Genomic DNA, 21,929 nt, shown 5'->3' on the forward strand with positions numbered 1-21,929 from the left:
GAGATAAATTACTTTTTTGTCTTTTCAACTAGTTTCATCATTATTGTGAAAAAATGGCACTAGCTATAGGTATAACCTAGATCTACTACCCGAACATGTAGATCCTATGTAGTCAATGGTACATTAAAGTACTTAAGGATAAGATGTCAGCTTGGTGGACTTTTGAATGCAAATAGACAAAGAACGGCAAACGTTAGCTACTCTCTAAATTTGCAATGCATTACAGTGCAACGTAGTGTTTACAGCGAATAAATTAATAACACGTACGTTGTATTCTACAAAGTATATAATGTAAGTGTGCTACAAAGCTTCTATTGAATGCATAATGAATATTGTTTCTTTCACACACTGGAAGAATGCTAGCATTCAGCTTGGTAGGTTTTGGGAAACCTATACACATGCAAAACTTAAACCGATTATTCTTTGTTTTAATGAACAAAATATAATATACTAGAGCTTTGAGGCTTGTCTTAAGAAATATTTCTGTATATCTGAAATGTTGAGGAAATTATATGTACTTTAATTCCAAATTAAATGAATTTTACGATATGACAATTTATTAACCGCACGTGGTGTTAATAAAATTTTACAAAAAAAACATATCCCAGATCAGACCACATGTCTGCACTAATTAATGAGACTGTTTATTCTGTATAGATACGGAGGTGAAGCATATGCTATCTAGAACTGTGTAGATTTTTCAGAAAAAGAAATCAATATGGACATAAAAAGTTAAAGGAAAATGGTTAAATTTTGTGTTAAAGCAGGCTTTGGTAATTGTTGTTATTACCAAAAAAAGCATCCTTATTGATTTAACCTTGTGTACTGTAATAACAATTTTAATTAAGCAATAGCATGTCCTCACGCAATCAGAGCCTAATTATTACCGTCTAATAAACCGTTTAATACTTGAATCAGTGAGACGGAAGAATGCCGTTAATTACAATTACACCAAAAATCCATTGCGATGGCATTGCGTATTTTATTAGTCATTCTGATATTCTAACTTTTACGACGGGATGAATTGGAAATGGTTATAATCAAAAATGTAGGGGAACGTATGGTGCCCGGTGACTTTGTTCTTGTTTTCAAATCAAATATGTATTCAGTTTTAGAATTGTTTTAATGTTTCCTCTTGTAAAGAGGAAGTTAAGGGCTTCAAGCATTTTTCAAAAAAAAATTGATGGATCTGGCATACGAGGCATGCTTTTCAAATGGTTACAGAGAGGCATTATATTTTAAGTGGTCCATACATAAAATAACAATATTTGAGGAAACGTTTGTGTCATATGACTGGCAATAATGCGTTCATGCAGTTTAACAACAACTTTTTCCGAGGGAATACGAAGGACATGAACCTATTGCCATATATAGACTGTCTGTCTCAGCCGTTTACTATTTGGCAATAATATTGATGTCAGACACGTTGTTGTTCTTGCTTTGAAAATCTTCTTTACATCTAGATGTACTTGTTTAGTTCCAACATCAAACATGTAGGCATCCAATGAAAATAATTCCAGCAGCAGACATATCGACATCCAATGGAAATTCCAACAGCTGACAATCGGCGTCCAATGAAAATTAAAAGATCAAACATATCGGCATCCAAGGAAAATAAGTTCAGCAGCAGACATATTGACACCCAATGAAAATTCTAAAGCAGACATATAGGCATCCATTGAAAATTCTAATGGCAGACATATCAAGCGGATTGTGCATTTGCATTTGCATCGTCCTACATTAAAGTAAACTATAGCTACAAATCTAGGGTCATATTCCTTTGTTATTAATTAACACTAGAGTCTGTCGGGAAGTTTATATTGTGTTCAAAATCATTTGACTATATGCAGTCAAACCTCAAATTATAACGATTGGGAGAGGCAAATAACATTTGTTACTGGATCACAGTGTTCAATCACTGTCGGACGGTAATGGCACATACATTTTAATGCATTTTACTTTGTAACAGATACCGAACTGTCAAAGTTGTTTCTCCCCGTTCCACCGTTGACATATTATCATACTCGAACAAGAGTACCTATGTATAATTATTTTTGCTTAACAAATATCCTTGTTTATTTTTCATTTCAAATATTTTAAAAACTATTTCCCGAAATGAAAGTTTAGAAAAATATTTTGGTAATATCCGATGTTGTTTTCAGTTTTAAAAAATGAATTTTTAATGTTATACAAAATTCTATTCATATTCCACCTCATTTTAATAGCTTAAAACATAACACATCTGTTTACATGTATTGGTATTAAGTATTTAAACATTTTTATGAAATAAAATCATGACCTACTTATACATACGTTTTACCTAGTCAATTACAGGACAGGAAAATATGTCGTTTTATGAACTAAATATGGCTATAATCATCGTAATATGACTTTATGTGGAGCCGCGAAAACGTGACAATGAACCAGAGCATCATGTTCTAATCATTTGTCTGCGGTAAATAATATAGTATTTTATACTAGTTTTAGGTGTTATCGTATCCTGGAATAGGCAAGTCTGGTTGGTAAAATCGTTAATTATATCAAAGTAAAAAATAATGCATGATCTTTAATAACGTTATAAATATCGTTTTTTTTTGTAACATTTAGAAACGATTTAAATTTTTCCACTTGTATATCCCTTTCAATGAACGGGCGGATATCCTTTGCGAAAATATCAACTTTTAAATAACGTCAACGAAATACTTCTGGCATGCTCTGATTTCGCTGAAATTCATGTAATTACAATTTAGAGCATACTGCTGAAAAGGTACGCTTATTCTTAAATATATATATACTCTTTGTAATTTGTAATGTGTAATGTGAAAACATTGGCAAAATATTGAGGGAAACAATATACATGTAGCAAGATTGAGTCCAAGAATTTTAACGGCCAATTAAAGGTTTATATTGTTACCGATATCATTTTAGACACAATATTAGCAAAAGTTTAGCAGACACGATTTGATTATTGCAATATTTCTCACTCAACTAGCACTGGCTTCAACGGAATTCTGTTATATAGAAAAATTGAAGGGATTCTATGATGTCAAATGACCAGATAATAGTAAAGCTAAATAAGTGGAGATATTTTCTTAGGAGAGTCCGTAAACACGAAAGCTTCTTCAGTAACTATCAGGTTTAAGCTTTAGAAGAAATGCATTTACGAGAGAGATTCTCGTTTATGTCGTGTTAGGCGACCTATAGTTTTCCACCATTTCTATTTTATTTACCGCTTGGCATTGTCAAGTGAGAAATTCGCCAGCAATATAATGTTACCATGTCGTTAGATCTTCTTAAGACATTCATGTTCTTATTAAATCTCTTCACAAAAAGCACTATTACAGATATAGGTTATTATAAGATTACAAATATATCGCAAATGTGTTGTTAGATCAAGCTGGGAAAGTCATAACAAGACTAAACTACTTATATGTATATGCAGTTTGTCTGGTAAGACAGACGTCATTTCCGGCTCGAGGGTCACTCCAGAGTCATCCAACAATGTAGCAAAAATGCACTTTATCAAGTGTACTGGTATATTTTGTCAAATTCGGCATAATACATGAGACATTTATGGATAGACAGCGTGCCGAGTATGCCTGAAGAGAAATAATGGTTGGGAAAAGATCATTGAATAATGATCATTTGCGCAGGGTGTTCATTGCATTAACGCAACTGGGCTGAGTACTATGAAAGCACAGAACACACAAACTAGCCGTAGAGCCATGCTTCGCAAAGTAGGCTCACAACAGAAGGAAACTGTAACGGAAAAACATTGTAAACTTCAAAAATCCATCAACAAGTACATTTAATGATATGCAAAAACAACAAAATAAAAGGTGTGTGAGGGGGTGAGGGTAATGGGGTAGATAAAAGGATCTGGCATTGGGAAAGGAGAGCAATGATGAATATTTAACAAGGAAAGCCAAGTTCCTAAAACGCAGTCTCCCTACACCGTAAACCACAGCAGCGCAGACAAGACACGCACATACACAGATAAACAAACAGACAAGTAAGGAAAAACAACACAGTGGGGCACCGCCCAAAGACATAGAGATGCACACAAACACACACATAAGCAGGAAACACCACAGTTGGGCGCCGGCGGCCAACATTATGGTAGGCACGACAGAAGTAAAAGGAGAGGGGGTGCAAAGGAAGGGGTAGAGGGTAGCGGACAGAAAGAGGACTGGAGCGCCAACAACAAACAAGATAACATACGCAACACAAAATACGAGACGGACAGACAAGCTGAAAATAGGGGCACCGCCTTGGAACTGTCAGTAACTTATATAAAGGAAACTGGAGGATTTAAACCCGACTTATATTTGAAACCGCTATTTCGTGTTTGAAAAGCATGTTCTTAGTTTTTTGTTTTATTTTTTGTTTGCATATTTTTGTATATTGTTTTATGTGTGGGTCTTGCTCTTGATAATAAAACCTTTTTTATTGTATTTCAATTGTTTTTCTCCTATAAATTGCATAAGGAGTTATTTCCTTTGAACTTAACATACGGTCTGATTACAGACTATGTGTTAAAGTGTAGCATAATTTATAGATCTCTGTGCGTGTACGTACGTGCGTGCGTGCGTGTGCGTGAATTGGGGAGCCTGCGTCTCGGAACGTGACTATTTCTGCTGGATATTATGCTTGTTTTTGTGTAGATCCGAGTCCATATTTGTAAGCGTTGTGAAACTTACATGTATTTTCATTGTAATAGTCTTTACATATATATAGGTTAACTAACACCGCTAATATTGTAACAGCTGACACGTGGAATGTACGCGATTACTTTTCGCATAATTCTATTATAGGCGTGAAATAGGCACATGTTGCATTTCAGCATCAGTTGATAAAGCGTTGAATTCTATATCGGCGTGAAATAGGCACATGTTGCATTTTTGCATCAGATGATAAAACCTTGAATGCAGGCATCAGGAAATCAAAGAAAGACATTCCTTCACTGATCAGTTCTGTCACAGCAATGAGTTATGTCTTATTTTATTAATCCAATAAAGCACGGGCAAGTTTACACACGGAAGTAGCTTTTTATTATAGAGACGAAAAATCAAAATATTTGACTTGTCGTTTGGTTATATTAATTGGTATACAGAAAATAAATAGAGGATATTCAAGTTTTTTTGTTCATGAATATGGTTTTTTTTCATCGAATGGTATGAAAATAAAATAAAATATTTCACGAGTAGTGCGGCCACGAATAAAAAAGATTGTTATGCAAAGAAATTGGAAAACTTGCTTCTAGGGTAACTGTGAAAGCCATAACCAAACTAAACTACTTACATATATATGCAGTTTGGTTCGTATGATATACGTCGTTTACAGCAGGAGAGTCACTCCAGTCATCCAGCAATATAGCGAAAATGCACTTTATCAAATAAACCTATCTCAAATTCGATGAATTTGTACCTTTTTGTGCATGTTAATCTCATAGCATAGTCTTCTTATGAAAGTATCAAACTAAACGACTTAAAAGTATTCGGACGCAACATAATTTCAGACGAAAGTATAGTCTCAAAGAAAGGCGTCATTTTTCATTTCATTTTGGAGCACTTTATAAAATATGTTTCAATTAAATCTTAAAGCAGTAGACCAGCAATGACAATCGGCAAGTAATTTCTAGCGGACAAATAGTCCAAGATACAGAATACTACCAACTTTCAGAAGCTTCCCATGTTCTTTAGCGTATCAGTTGTAAAGCACCCATATACGGGACTCTTATCCTGATGTAAGTAAGTTTAGATGGAGTAGCGGGGCCTCGAACCTACGACCCCTTGTTCGTAGTCAAACAGTGTTACCACTGGACCACTCCGTCCGCTCACTTGGAGTTTTTTTTTTGTATAATCTGCTTTTCATAGGATTCAAAATTTTATGACCATTATGAGAACATAAAATGGAAACTCCAACAATATTTGATACAACTTTAATTTATGATACATGGTTAATATAGTCCATTCTGTTTGATATGGCTGCATTTTATGAAGAAAGAAAAATTTTAGGAATGTATAAAATATATGAATCATTCGGTAAACTACAACACATTTTTACAAAACATGACTAAATCATTTGTCATTCGAATTTCTCCATATTAGCGCAGACTTTAGAGATTTTATGATAAAATAATACATGTATATAAATAAAACGTAGTATCAATGAAAACTGAATGCGCGGTTTTGGATTTTCCCGCCACCCTTGTATAATGCAGTGAGTAAGTTTATTTGTCGGCTGCTGCGATAGACACATCTGTTAGGTACTGTGCTGCAGTGCGCGAATGAACGGAACAAGTTTTTGAATTTAATACTTACGTCAAAGATTAAATAATGGTATTAAATTGAAAAATCAAAGGCCTGAATGGCCTGAGTCGGCTAATGATTGATGTACTGACAGTATAGTCTACCAGTTTCAGTTTGTTTTTAGTTTTTTTCTTAAAATTTCATAACACAGCTCGATATTTACCCAAAATATTATATCCAGATACGATTACACTTTTCTCCAGTTTGAAACAATATATTTTACAAATTGTGATGATACGAAGACATTTAGCAGCAACTGGCAGTATCTGACATTGAAGTTTACGGTTAAATTACATCTTATTTAAATCTTTTCATAAAAAAGTTGTTTCGTTTCGCCAAACATAGACGATCTACTTTCGATTTCAAAAACTACAAGAAAATACAATTTAATGTTTCGCCGATTTGTTTATTTCTCGAAAAATAAGAATTAAAATCATTTTTGATATCAGTAGTAACTAAACAAACCAGTAAGAGCTTCTTCTTCCGATAATTTATCCGTTTACCTGACTGCAAAATTCAACCCACGCAAAGTTTATAGAAATCATACGATGCGTGTTTACGTTCAATGTGGAAGAATTAAGGCTGATCGGCTATGTTACCTAACGCATCCAGACGATTCAGATTTTGTTTTTAAAAAAGCATTGTGTGCGTTTCTGTGCTTCTTAATTTTATATACGTTTTTATACGCTTAGAAATTATTAGACATGCGTATTTGCATTATTTCTATACGTAATTTACGCTAATACGCATCTTATCTGGAGCCCTGCTGAACTATTTTTTGTCTTTCGCTGGATGTTACCCAAGCTTTGTAAGCCTGCGCAATTCTTAAAATGCACATTTATGCTTAATGAGTTACATTCGAGAATTGCACAATTACAAGTCATAAATATGACAGATTACATCGTATATTGGTCATAGCAAAGGGAATTGACACAACTTAACTTCATTCATGCAGTGAACTGTTTGAAATTTGAGAAATCTAATGGAACTACATCCCTTCACATGTTATTCGGTCCATTTAGAGAATCGTTGGATAGCAAGGACTCGTCAAAAGGCTTTCAGCCTTTAGCCGACTCAAAAATCATTGAATTTCCAGATTTAGACGAAATGTTTGAATAATTTATCGAATGAATACAAAATTTGCTATGTAGAAATATCGTGTTTCCATCTAATGTGTTTATAAAGTGAAAGCATGGTTATTTGTCCCACTCCAATACAAGGCGTTTATGTATTTAATTAATCATATATAGAAAGCTGTTACAACCTTTTAGACAATAATAATATGCATGTATAGGCCAACAACGTATGTGTTGTAGAACGGTATCCTACAATCACAAACATATTTTTGTTACGGCTATAGTGTTACAAACATCACTATCACGAAGTATTCGTAAACATTTTGTTTTTGCTGTCGACTTCAGATATTTTTTTGATGTCACAATATGGACAGTGTATGCCATCTAGCCACGGCGCTTCTGCAGTTTACCATTTCATCCCAATGCAGTCTTTCATCCCCGGTTGATTCTTTCGAGATCCTGGTACGTCCTAGAATTTCGTCGTTCCCCATTTTATTATCATGACACACATGAAACTCAAGGGAAACAGAGTTCAAGTAGTCTTTTGGCAAATTGAAGGTCAAAGCTTCATTCCAAACAGGTGTGAGCACATTATGTTTCGTTGATGTCTTTTTCTTCTTTGATTTTTTACCGTTTCCGAAGCTGAGCAATACTTTCACATAGGGGTCTGTAATACATAGAAACGCAAATATTTTGTATTTTTAGTCTTTGCATTATTTTATTATATTGTATAACTACCTATTTTTATAAGTTGAAACTGTCAGCTGATGCGGAGACGATGATGGAAATATTTTTCCAGATGTTGACAATATTTCTGCCCAATAAAAAAGCAATGTGATGTTTAAAAAATTGTAAATTTCTAAATGTGTTAATATCAAACTCTTGTAAACACATTTCTACAAATCCGAGACAATCATAAATATAGAAGATAACAGACCATTTAAAATCATTCTTATACAATATAGTCACTCATATAAAACCACTGTACATTTAAAAAAACATGTAAACTGTTCAAAGTTCAAGAATAAAAAAGTATACAGTTTCCATATGCTATTAAAAGAGAAGAGCAAAACCTGACTAAATTACGGTCAGTTTTGTTTTCATAAACCTAGTACGAATACTTCAATTTTTAAAATGAAATAAAATGATAATAACTTTAAACAGATCAAATTATTCAAAATATTAAAAGGAATAGTTTTCAAAGGTGCTATCATGCCCAATGAATTGCTTTTAATTTAGAGGTTTGCCTTTAAACACTGTTGCTTTACAAATTGTACTACGGTCATATGTACGGTCATATATCAACAAAAGACACAGTAAGCATTATTTTCGTGAACTTTTAAAAGTGCATCAATTTTTCATGTCATTGCTGCTTAAGATATAGGTTACTTTGTATCATCGGAGGAATCTCCCAGAGATCGAATCTGATAAAGAAATATAAGAAAAAAGTCCGGAAATAGACGTATTAAGTACGTGATAAGAATGCCGTCGGCAAATGTGTATTATTTGCTGTATTCAATGAAATACTACATAGATAATTGGTTTGACATGATAATGTTTCGTTTTGTGTGTATTTTTTTTTATAGCAAATCCATATACCAAAAAGTTTAGTTTGTGTACTGAATAGCTTACGGGATAAACAAAATTTCTTCAGCAACAGATCGTTTTGCGAGAATGATCAACCGCATCAAGTGTTTCTAAGTACAGGTGGATTTTAAGACAGTTCCTGCCTTAATTAAGTCAATCCGCTTTGTTACAAATACGGATTGACCGAGATAATGTTTCTTGTTCTACCAATGTCGACTCTTTAATTCGACATAATTTATCAAATACTACAACAATTTTTATATCAAAAGTACGTTATTTGTCAAACAAATTATATAAAAAATCTAGGATCTATAACCGATAAAGCATTTTAAGATATGTCACCAGTGTGAATCTACGATCGTTGATAAAAGACCGCAGAATTTTCTTCGAGAAGACTAATGAAAACTGCAAACATTGTGGCTTGTGAAAAAAACTTTTTAATATAACTATGCAGCAACTGACTGGTGTCGACGAAAAATGATCAATGTCATCATATTATTTATTTAAACAATAAAATCCAATAATGTGTTGGGAAACAATTTTCTAGATTATCTGGTCTGAGACGGCATAAGACAAATCAAACAGGGCTACATCAATGTTGCCGCCAGAGATTTTCAAGTGTTTACAAAACTCATTACTGGCTTTCACATGTCTGCCTCGAAGTTTTTTCGGGAAAATTGCCTTAACAACTGAACCACTATGAAATCGTTTGTGTGGGCGCAAAATGTCGTGGTTTTGGTCAGAATGGCTGTTTCGTGAGTTCTCGTGAAAAGACATTCATGTATTTTTGTACTTAAAATGGATGTGAAGTCTACTCGTTCCTTGGGATTTATTTTCGTGAATTGGCACAGAAATGAAATCCACGAGCATTCATCCCCTACGAATATTACTGATTTTACAGTATTTACCTAGCGAACAGATGTATCTGCTATTTATATCTTTAAAAGTCAGTTGGAACAGATGTTGCTTGCTTAAGACTTTATTTAAAGTGAAAATTCATAAAGCCTTATTTCTACATCACTTTGATGTTTACATGTTGATAAGATTCATTATGAAAGACATATTATCAATAATGTATACTAAACAACTTGCTGCATATCCTTTGTAACATATGGTAAACTCTTGTGACAACTGAAGTCAATGTTAAGGTATCAATTTATTTTATCAAAACATGTCAGCGAAAACATTCGCACTTTGGTTCATTAAGCTGCAACGATTGCAATGAAGTAACCCAGGTATAAAACGCCCTATGATTAGTGTACCAATAGTAATAAACCGGGTGCACAAACCTAAACTATTCATGATATTATTCATATTGTATACCAACTGAATATTATCACACACTGCACGTCGTCTTAATGAAGTAAATTACCCATGCTAGTTTTATGACAGTCTTACCAGCGACTGAAAGATCAATAGCAGACATTAAGTTAAGCTGTTTGACCTTGGGTCTCTATGGCCACGACCTTGGACTAAGTGACCTGGGTTTTGCGTTTCCAATTAATAATTGATGTTAGTTTCATGGAAGGTTTAAAAGCAGTTCAGACAATATGGAGCGGACACGAAATTAAACAATATAATTTCCAAATTGACTCATGACTGGGGTTATGCGTTCCGAACACTATCTTAATGAGATTTATAACAGATACAAATTTTATGAAAACATTCCCGGCAGTTAAGACGTTTTTTTGAGGGACGATCGGATTAGCGGACAGATGTATTCATGCGTGACTACAAAATAGCCCCGCTCCCCCATATACTTGGAACAGAAAACCTGTTTGTGACTTTAGTTAAACATGGTTAAAAGAAATTCATTTACCCATTGTAATTTTGCCCTCTTCCGTATGTCGTAAATTTCTGGCTTTCATGACTACAACAGTAAGTCGTTCTGCACTCGACAGGTATCCCAAAGAAAATATCAAGTCGCCATTCTGAAATAAAACAAAACACATGTTAATTTTTAGTAGAGTACTCTAGATGTAGAAGTATTCAGGTAACCAGTCCGATAAAAAGAACGTTAACAATCCCAAATTTAACAACACGACTTTCTCGTGGTTTTTCATTTGACAATAATCAAGGACTACCATTGGATGATTTCACTACATTTTATTTGGTTGGGTTTCTGACACTGACAACTGAGGTCAATAGTTGCCTCCGACAGTTAAACTTAAAAGGCCATAATGACTTTGTATTTAATATGGCTGCCACATAATTGGCGATGAATATTAAATATATCAATATCTTGTTAAATTCCAATTTTTTCTAAAACATACTTCAAAGGTTTCAATATTTGGTACACATAGTAGAAAGCAGTACTGAATCCATTGTTTTGTTTATCTTCCTTTATGTCTCTGACCGTATAATTATGTTCATGTGCAAAGACTACTCAAGCTTTCTAAACATGCATTTATGTTTTAACATAAAATCTTATTGGACTTTAAATGTTTATACATATTATTTATGAATCCTTAAAACATATATGCAGTATGATAGTTATGTATCAAATCATGAATAAAATAATTAGGTATGTGGCCTGTCAGGTTTTTTTTTCTAAATGAATACGAAACAATCTAATATTTGATTTGTGTTACTATTCATAGTTACTGAGGCTGATATACATAGCTATGCTTACCGATGTTATTCCTTTTTGTTCTCGCTTGGCAATAGGCTTCCAGAATGTCTGTCGCTGAGAAAAATCAACATTCTCAAATGGCAATTTAACCTGTCCAATACAGTCATGTCGCGAAAACTGGTCATAATCGAAAATGAGCAACTCTAGTGTCATAGTTTGTAACATATCTGGATCAATTTCAAAAATAAATTCTTCGTCGAAAACTGGATTTGTAGTTTTTCTATGAATTTTACTTTTAAGCTGATTTCGGCGATCAGGAAGAACGCACACTTTACAGTATGGGTCAGAAGTTCCACTGAAGTCACGTGACACAAGATTCTCGGCTTCTACAAGATAGACTGTGAGCAAACTGGTTTCAGAATTAAATTCTACACTAAAATTTATGCTTCCGAGTGGATCCTCTTCAATGCTGGCGACTGACTGTTGTCGTTGCAACAACTGGAATATTAAAAATACCTTTATATTAGCATAAAGATCCATTAATCTAGAGGCAAGAACTGGAAAATTAAAAAATGTCATTGCATTTGTTAAGCATAAAATGTGCTGCATTTGTTAAGCATAAAATGTGTAACAACTGGAAAATTAACAAGAGATCACAGAGTGATCTTGGCGCCCACCATTGAGCCATTTTTAAATGTTCCAAATTTCAAGACGAGCTCAAGGTCAAAATCAAGGTCAAATTTCATTTCGGTACACAACACTGTGCATGTGGTCCATGCATGTGGTCCAAATTTGAAAGCTGTAGCTTGAAAAATGTGAAAGTAGGTCAATAGATCAATTTCAAGATCAAAGTTCATTTTGGTATACAAAACTATGCATGTGCTTCAAATTTGGAGGCTGTAGCTTGAGAAATGTGAAAGTAGGTACTAGGTAAAAATCAACGTCAAATTTCAATTCGGTACACAAAAATATGCATTAGTCCAAATTTGGACTGTAGCTTCAGAAATGTGAAAGTAGGTCACTAAGTCAATCTCAAGATCAAAGTTTATTTTGGTACACAAAACTATGCATGTGGTCCAAATTTGAAGGCTGTAGCTTGAGAAATTTGGAAGTAGGTCACTAGGTCAAAATCAAGGACAAATTTCATTTCGGAACACAAAACTATGCATGTGGTCCAAATTCGAAGCCTGTACCTTCAAAAATGTGTAAATAGGTCACTAGGTCAATGTCAAGGTCAAAGTTTTTTCTGTGCACAAACCTATGCATGTGGTCCAAATTTGAAGCCTGTAGCTTGAGAAATGTGAAAGTAGGTCACTAGGTCAAAATCAAGGTTAAATTTCATTTCTGAACACAAAACTATGCATGTGGTCAAAAATGTGTAAATAGGTCACTAGGTCAATGTCAATGTCAAAGTTGTTTTCCGTGCACAAAACTATGCATGTGGTCCAAATTTGAAGGCTGTAGCTTGAGAAACGTAGAAGTAGGTCACTAGGTCAAAATCAAGGTCAACTCAGGTCAAAGTTTATCTTGCCACTCAAAACTATACATGTGGTCCAAATTTGAATGTTGTAGGTTATGGACAAGAAGATTTTAAACGTTTTTCCCTATATAAGTCTATATGAACCATGTGACCCCCGGGGCTGGGCCATATTTGACCCTAGGGGGATAATTTGAACAAACTTGGTAGAGAACCACTAGATGATGCTACATTACAAATATCAAAGCCCTAGGCTGTGTGGTTTTGGACAAGAAGATTTTCAAAATATTTCTCTATATTAGTCTATGTAAACCATGTGACCCCCGGGCGGGCCATATTTGCCTAGGGGATAATTAAAATTGAAACAAATGCTAATACAAAATCACTTTGTGATTCAAAATTACAAAATAAATATTAAACAAGCCCATAGGCGCTTGGTTTGGACAAGAGGTTTTTCAAAGTTTTCCCTATATAAGTCTAATAAACCAGGTGACCCCCGGGATGGGGCCATATTTGACCCCAGGGAAATAATTTGAATCATCTTTGTAGAGGATTACTAGATGATGCTACATACCAAATATTAAAGCCCTAGGCTCTGTGATTTTGGACAAGAAGATTTTCAAAGTTTTTCCCTATATAAATCTATGTAAATTATAAAAATAAACAAAGGGCCATAACTCACTCAAAAATTGTTGAACCAGTCTGATTTTCTGGGGGACACAACTAGGGTACCAATACATCATTCTGACAAAGTTTGGTCAAAATTCCCCAGTAGTTTCTGAGGAGATGCGATAACGAGAAATTGTTAACGGACGGACGGACCACGGACGCAGAGTGATTTGAATAGCCCACCATCTGATGATGGTGGGCTAAAAATGCCTTTATATAACCTTCAATTGTTTTTATTTAAAGTAAAACTCGAAATAAGTAAATGCACTGGTAAATAGGTCCGCTGAGAAACAGTAGGTCCGTAGCAAACAATATAGTGGATATTTTAGAAATTTACAGAAAACAGGTTATAAAATAACGTTTATACTTGTATTCCATAGCTAACAACTTGGCCAGCTAAAGCTATTTTAGGATAGTTTTGCAGATGGAAATCAGTTTTGGTAATATATGAACAGACAAATAGCAATTAAAATCTTGTAATGCTTTTATTATTACAAAGCACAGCTGTAAAATTATATATATGAACACCCACAACAATTTAGAGCACATTATGTTAACTGAATATATTGTGTAAATGCATAACGTTTGATTACATATTTGTAGAAAAGCGGTATGCAGATGACAAAAGGATAGCAGTGGACATAAACTTTAATGTAAAATGACTATAAAACTTATTTTAAACGCTTCCGTTTTTTTAATTTACACACGAAAGAACTGTCCTCCTCATACAATGTATATAAAATATAAAAACGATTCTACTTTATATTTGTTGTCAACAAATTAGGATACGGTTTAACACTGACATGTCTTTTGTCAGATATTCTCTGGGACAGGAAAGCATTTAAATTAAGGTGTAGTTTGATCAAAGCTGGCCTGTCTGTCATTACGTTTTGAATCAGGTTCTTAGAATAGATTAAGCATTTATCATTCGATTATATGTAATTCGCTTTGCACCAAAATTGAATAAATCTTTAAATTAATTATCTATTATAATAAAAGAAGATTAAATTCAAAATTACATCCAAAGTGCATTTATAAGAAAACAAGTTAACCCTGATATGCACTCAAGGACTTTAAAAAACGGTTCATTTGTTCCGGGAAGAGTTTTCTAACGTGCATATTAATTACATATGCATAATAAATAAAGGTAACAATGGCAATTCTTCTGTGCATGACTATTTCTAGTAAACCTCGTATTCCCATAAGTCTTGTTAGATTTGTATTCGGCCGTAGATAAGGAATATCAAATAAATGCCGTTTTAAGTACGTTAAATCGCTGAGGAGATGATGTCACGTAACAGTGTTCACGGTTCTTCGTACCGAAATGACTGTATGATACTTGGTCGTGTGAAGTTATAAAGCTTCATCGAATAATTGAAAGATACGCCTACTACTGACAAAAAGCGAATCACGATTTAATAAGAAGAAAAAACATTCGCCAAACTTTAGAGAAAAACGTTTCATGAGTCAAAAATCTACTTCAATATGTAATAATATTTGGTTTTTGTAAATGTACGATTTGAATTTTGTATAGCATGTAAAACAAGCATAAGCATCAACTGTAAAAGTGATAGTGGTCGCGGAGAAATAACCTATTTAGATCATATTTCAGCAAAAATAATAACCATTATTGAATATCACAATTTGGATGTTGCGTTTTTAATATTTTAAGTGAATTTGTTTTGCAATAGGAAGGTTGGGTTTTTTATTATCCATACTGCTTAAAAAGAAAATTACCCTTCTATCATAGAGCTTCGAATCTATTTTACGAAAGTCTATGGCGTCTTGCATTGAAGCACGGCGTTGTCTGTTACCCGGGGGGATTGGAGAGGGCAAGCCGTCTGAACTGATTAGGGGTGTAGACTGAAAGGTGTACGTAAACTCACGAAGACCTCCGATTGATGCCGGTGTTGTCGTGCCAGAGCTGTTATCTGAAAAAGTAAAAGGATATTCGCCATTTTCGACATGTGTATATACCTGTAAAATACATCTTGAAAGATCACCTTAACCACTGCATTCCTTGCATAAAGCTATTGCATTCGAAATGTGTAAACATTTCAAGTACTTTTGATGATCAGATACGTGATGACAGCAATGAAAAATTATCTTAAAGTAAAACATCTCGCAACTAAGATGTGCACAAGTTACATAATGTAAAAGGAATGAGGTCAGTGAAAAATAATAATAATAATAATACGATTTCATGAATGAATTATAATGCACGTACAAAATTGTTATAACAATCTGACAGAATAAAATGTTTTAATAAATTTTACGACGCCACCAAATTGTCAAGAAGAAGGTTTCAGGTTAATATACTTAAAACATATGCAGTATTCACTAATCTTGAAAATATATTGAACTTTCAGTACAATTAAACATAAGGCTGTATGTATTTTGTTTAGGTTTGACACACAAATCAAAAGGCAACAGAAATAGAAAAGAAACGACGACGATTTATACTGTAGGTCCGATTACATCAATTTCGTATGTGAATTTCTAAAACAAAAGCACAGATTTTAAAAACAGTTTTAACCCTAAGAGAAAATAGGCAACATTATTTCATTGAATTCAGATCAGAGGGTGGCTGTACAAGTACAGCACACTTTGTCTGACAAAAAAAAAGACTAAGTCTGTGAAAGGCTCATCTCTGTTGTGATCTTTATTGACTTTATTGTGGAATGTCAGATAGTATATCTATCAAACGACTGCCTTTCATATTATAAGCAGTCTCCTGAATCTCCCATCATCATTAATACAGCCAGCTTTAATTGTTTCTTAAAGGTCAAACTGTACTTAAAAAGAAGCAAACAAGAGCTGTCTCTATAGGATGACACATGCCCCCGATGGCACTTTGAATGAATAGTTATGGCCGATGTTAGAGATTAGGACAATTGGATCTTCAAGATTAAGGTCTTTCAGGGGTCAACATCATAAAATTATCTGTCAGTGGGAAAGACTTATCAAAAATGGGTATTTTGTGTGACCTTGACCTTGAGTTAGTATAAGTTTGTCATTTATGGATGGATTTTGAAATAACTAGACCTGGGTCTTGCGCTCGACACGTCGTCTTACTGTGCCACACATTTATGCGTAGTTACTTGAAAATCCATCCATGGATGACAAAGATATGGACCGGACACGCCCATCAATGCACTATCATTAAAAATGACCTTTAACGTCTAAGTGTGACCTTGACCTTTGAGCTACGGACCTGGGTCTTGCGCGCGACACGTCGTCTTTCTGTGGTACACATTCATGCCAAGTTATTTGAAAATCCATTCGTGGATGACAAAGATATGGACCGGACACGTCCATCAATGCACTATCATGAAATATGACCTTTAACGTCTAAGTGTGACCTTGACCTTTTAGCTACAGACCTGGGTCTTGCGCGCGACACGTCGTCTTACTGTGCCACACATTTATGCGTAGTTACTTGAAAATCCATCCATGGATGACAAAGATATGGACCGGACACGCCCATCAATGCACTATCATGAAAAATGACCTTTAACGTCTAAGTGTGACCTTGACCTTTGAGCTACGGACCTGCGTCTTGCGCGCGACACGTCGTCTTACTGTGGTACACATTCATGCCAAGTTATTTGAAAATCCATCCATGCATGACAAAGATATGGACCGGACACGCCCATCAATGCACATGAAATATGACCTTTAACGTCTAAGTGTGACCTTGACCTTTGAGCTACAGACCTGGGTCTTGCGCGCGACACGTCGTCTTACTGTGGTACACATTCATGCCAAGTTATTTGAAAATCCATCCATGGATGACAAAGATACGGACCGGACACGAAAATTGCGGACAGACCGACAGGCCGACAGACGGACAGACGGTTCAAAAACTACATGCCTCCCTTAGGGGGCATAAAAATTAGGGCTGGGCTTTCTCACGCCCAAACACACTCTGATCCTTCTATTGACGTACATAAAATGTTCGTGAATTTCTTCTTTGTGTTTCGCAGAATTGTTAATTAATGAGTTTTATTGTTTTTACCCTTAAGATAAAATTCGTGTGAGATTAAAACATTTAAACATCAAGTTGAAATCCTACAAAACTTAAGTGCTTTCTTTCACCTTCTTGGGCAACTATATGACATTTCATTTATTACTGTAATTTGCTGTGCTCGGGTTCGTTCTTGCTTAGACTTATTCCATGCATGTCATTACAAACAACTACTAGTTTTCTTATATTTCGACTGATTTGATTGATAAACGTTGAAACAAGTTTTCGTTACATTTGTTTGAGTCTTATTTGTTTTGGAATTTTTATCATGGTCCCGGACTGTTCATTTAGCACGAACTTTCCTTTCTAGTCTAGAAATATGTTTAAAGCAACATTGATTGAATATACGAAAATGCTATGAGTTAATTTTAAATTGAAAATATGTTTACAAGTTTTGCCAGTCGTTTTTAGTACTACAGTCTGATCCACACAGTCCTGGACAGGAACAGTTACTGCAGCTTATCTTGCAAGATATAATCAAGATATAATCCATACATCATTCTTAAGCTTTCCGAGGATGCTAATAAAATCTTTTTAAATCAACATTTGAAATTTTTTTGTTTAGAAATTATGGGAATGTTGATTTTTATACTAACTAAGATATCTTGAAAGTTTCAAAGCAATCCGTCGACAAATTAAAACAAAGTCTGATTTTAAATTCTTGTGTTCAAAATGATCACAATTTACTGTGGAAACTAACCAGCCAAAATCGTTCTCTTCTTTTTTGTTTAAAAATTTCAGACTATTTAAAAGATGTTTTGAAAATTAAAAGAGATACTGTTTTCAGCTTCGGAGTTATTTAGAACGACATATGTGCCGCGCCATGAGAAAACCAACATAGTGGTTTTGCGACCAGCATGGATCCAGACCAGCCTGCGCATCCGCACAGTCTGGTCAGGATCCATGTTGTTCGCTAACGGTTTCTCTAATTGCAATAGGTTTTGAAAGTGACCAGCATGGATTCTGACCAGACTGCGCGGATGCTATGTTGGTTTTCTCATGGTGCGGCTCAGTTATAATCACAATGGAAACATAATAGTCTATGAAGGATCTTGTGACGGAAAATGTAGATTAAACAGCAGTAAATATGCTTAACCAGATGAAAGAGAAATTTTCTTTTAGAATGTGTTTAATGCTGTGTAAGCCACAACAATTCGATCTTCGAAACAATTAACGTCTATTAGTAAGACGACTCTCTCGGAAATGGTTAGGTAAAATTAGATAATTATCTACTTTTAGATTGTCAACCATAATTTTGTCTTTATAAACCAATTAGTGAGCTGCAAAAACCGTTGATACGTTCTTAGGCGCGGACAGTGTCTTCTGTCAAATGCCATTATAATATAATTGAATAGCAATTTGTCTATACGGAAAACGAAATTGATGTTTCAATGGGAATTTCCTCAGTTAGCGAGTAAGATATGGAACAAAAAATGGCAAAGATGTTCCCGTTTGTGAAGAAAGCACCAAATTTTGCATGAAATTACTTTAAGGTATCCCAAATCCTACAAGAGGAGGAGACACGCTATATCTGCCCTGGAACCTCCTTTTAAATCAGTTTATAAAAGGGAGGTAAAAATGTCTTGAAAAAAATATTTTTTTACTTTTGAATTGAAATTTATCTATAAAGTAATGTTTCATATGATCTAAACATGGATAACATATCACTAGCATAGACAAACAACCATTTGGTATTGACAAATATACAAAGTTTACTACAGAATACTCTTATTTTTCAAGATACATACTAAAAAGGGAGGTAATCAGATTTTACTGTATGTTTAATTTCAAAACTGCGAGTGAAAAGATGTTTCTTACGAAGAAAGAATGAAAGTTTGTATTTAAGTATTATAAAGTATACTGGATCAGGAATGGACTACACATACGATTTGTTGGCTTGAATAGACCAAAACATGAGGCCCCAAAGGGGAACTACCTTTTTTATTTCTATTAAATATATCTAGAACAATTTCAAAAATGTTTATTCATTACCTTAACCAATTATAACCCTTGAAACAAAATTTATTCAATTAGATTTTATAAGCATTCAATACACATGACTCAGGAAAAACAATACGAGGTCCTTCAAGGGAAAATTGTTAAAAGTCATATTTTAAGGGCAAATTATTATTTCATTTGTTAAAATATCATATTACTGAACTTAACATAAGTAAAGAAACACAATTCATGGATCTTATATATAAAATATCAAAAAAGTAAAACTATTCATATGTTTAGGTCCTCGAGGTAACCTATATATCTGGATTTATTAGGGCAATAGATTTATCTAAAAAAGAGAGGCCTTTCAATGGACCATTTTTTATGTTACATAACAGTATATGAAATAATCATGTTTTCAAATCAAATGACTCATCCAAAAACCCATAAAATAAAAGAAACTTATATTTACACCCATTCAATAGATATCTAAGAATTCTAATAGGCTTTCCAGTTCTTCTCTAATACATTTGTTTGACAAATTTATATTTTCATGAATGTGTTATTGCACTGGCATTTGATGGTTCTATGAAGTGTACATAGTAATGAAAGTGAAGTGTCATTACTGGTCAATCCAGATTCAACAGAATTAAGCAATGCAAGGGTCACATTTATGGTATACAGAAACTAGATAGAAAACTGGCGCGGAAAAAAAATATAATGGTAATCGCAAAATGGCGCATGCAAAAAGTCCTCCTACATTGCTCTGTAGAGCTTTTTTCCTTCCTTTTTTATATTTTTGCTGAATTACATAATAGATCTATCCTTGACATATAGGAAGCATTTTCGCAACAATATGATAGCATGACAGATTTATTATGGAAATGTAGGTCATACAATTTGGAGTATCATTTTTAGATGATATTGTAGTTTGTTTGTTTGATCGAAGTACATGAGCCCCAATTTTCTTTTGATGTTATTTTTCCAGCACTGACAATATTCTTTAAGAAAATGTAAAAATATAAGCTACAGACATTTAAAACGGGTCCTGCTCTGTGCTGTAGCCATTTGAAATTTGTCAACCTTATCTAGAATATAGAAGGCCAGCTATTTAGTATGTTCATACCTTAATGTCTTTCCCCAAACATGGCTTCGTATATAAATATTAGAAATGTGAACATCAGGTAATTTAGATATTTTCATGCTGTCTATTTCCTTTTGGAACTAGAATGGTATCTGGCACCATTTACTGACTTACAGCTTGATACCTTTGTTTATAACATGATCATGTATTGTTCCAAAAGTTTGAAGTCACAACATGTGGTGCACTAGCTGGTATGCGTGCGACAAGGTACACATTTGTTTGCCACAGATGCATAAAAACAAAACCACAAGGGGATAATTTTACGAGCAACCAATACTGATACACACTGGTATTTTCTATAGTAAAACAGTTTGCTAGTTGTAAGCTGTAGCTTCATTTGACTGTTCCAAACAGTTCTAGTACATGCTGACTAATTCCGTAGCAAGCCGTCTTTTTGGCATAAAAACAAGGACAAAAATCCAACAGGAAAAGACACATCCAAGAACATAGACTTAAAGCTAACATTCTTTATAATGCATTATCTTGTTGTGATACTGTCTCAATACGTTTGCAAGGCATAGGATATCTTTACTTATGGTTATGCCGTTTTTAAAGATTCAAGAAACGCACATGACATCTGGAAGGATAGGTTGTTCTATCATGCAAAGAAATATCAAAATGAAGCCAGAGAACATATTTTCTTAAGCAATTAGACGTAATGAAAGCAAACCCCTGAGAGATGTTCACGTATGCAGCAAATAACATTATATCAAGCAGGTTGTAGACAGGCATTTATAGCATGCATTGACATTGCTAATCCTGTCAACTGGAAATGGTCAAGAGAACTGGTACTTAGCTTTAATTATGCAATATGCTTCATAATTAGCTGCTATAAGTTGGAGGAAACTCATCACTGTAACTACAAGAATACATACAAAGTCAGATATAAATGCATCAAGCCAATCCTGTGTACTTAGACATTTTGAAGGCATGTGTGCTAGAGAGTGAAATACTGGCAAATTACAGTTTTAGTTAAATATTGAAAGGGTTGTTACACTTAAAATTAAAAGCTGTTTGTTTAGGGTATCCTGGTCGTAACTTTTCTTTCAACTTTTGTAAGTTTATCAGATACATATTATTACTATATGGGCTGATTTGGAACCTAAGACAGAAAATACACTATTTCGT

At 34.2% G+C, this 21,929-nt stretch overlaps 1 protein-coding gene across 1 annotated transcript in view; it reads right to left on the reverse strand.

Moving 5' to 3' along the window:
* Nucleotides 1-5,925: 5,925 nt before the first annotated feature.
* The window catches only part of LOC123548479 (synaptotagmin-1-like), a 157,643-nt gene continuing 141,639 nt past the window's right edge, over nt 5,926-21,929 (reverse strand). Inside the window, exons 4-7 of the mRNA XM_045335781.2 lie at nt 15,430-15,623; nt 11,607-12,044; nt 10,794-10,905; nt 5,926-8,054 (exon numbers count right to left, since the gene is read on the reverse strand). Of these exons, the coding sequence (XP_045191716.2) occupies nt 7,747-8,054; nt 10,794-10,905; nt 11,607-12,044; nt 15,430-15,623 (1,052 nt within the window). The 3' untranslated portion in view covers nt 5,926-7,746. The remainder of the gene's footprint in view (nt 8,055-10,793; nt 10,906-11,606; nt 12,045-15,429; nt 15,624-21,929) is intronic.

This window comes from Mercenaria mercenaria, chromosome 15, assembly GCF_021730395.1.
Source record: "Mercenaria mercenaria strain notata chromosome 15, MADL_Memer_1, whole genome shotgun sequence".
Classification (NCBI taxonomy): Eukaryota; Metazoa; Mollusca; class Bivalvia; order Venerida; family Veneridae; genus Mercenaria; species Mercenaria mercenaria.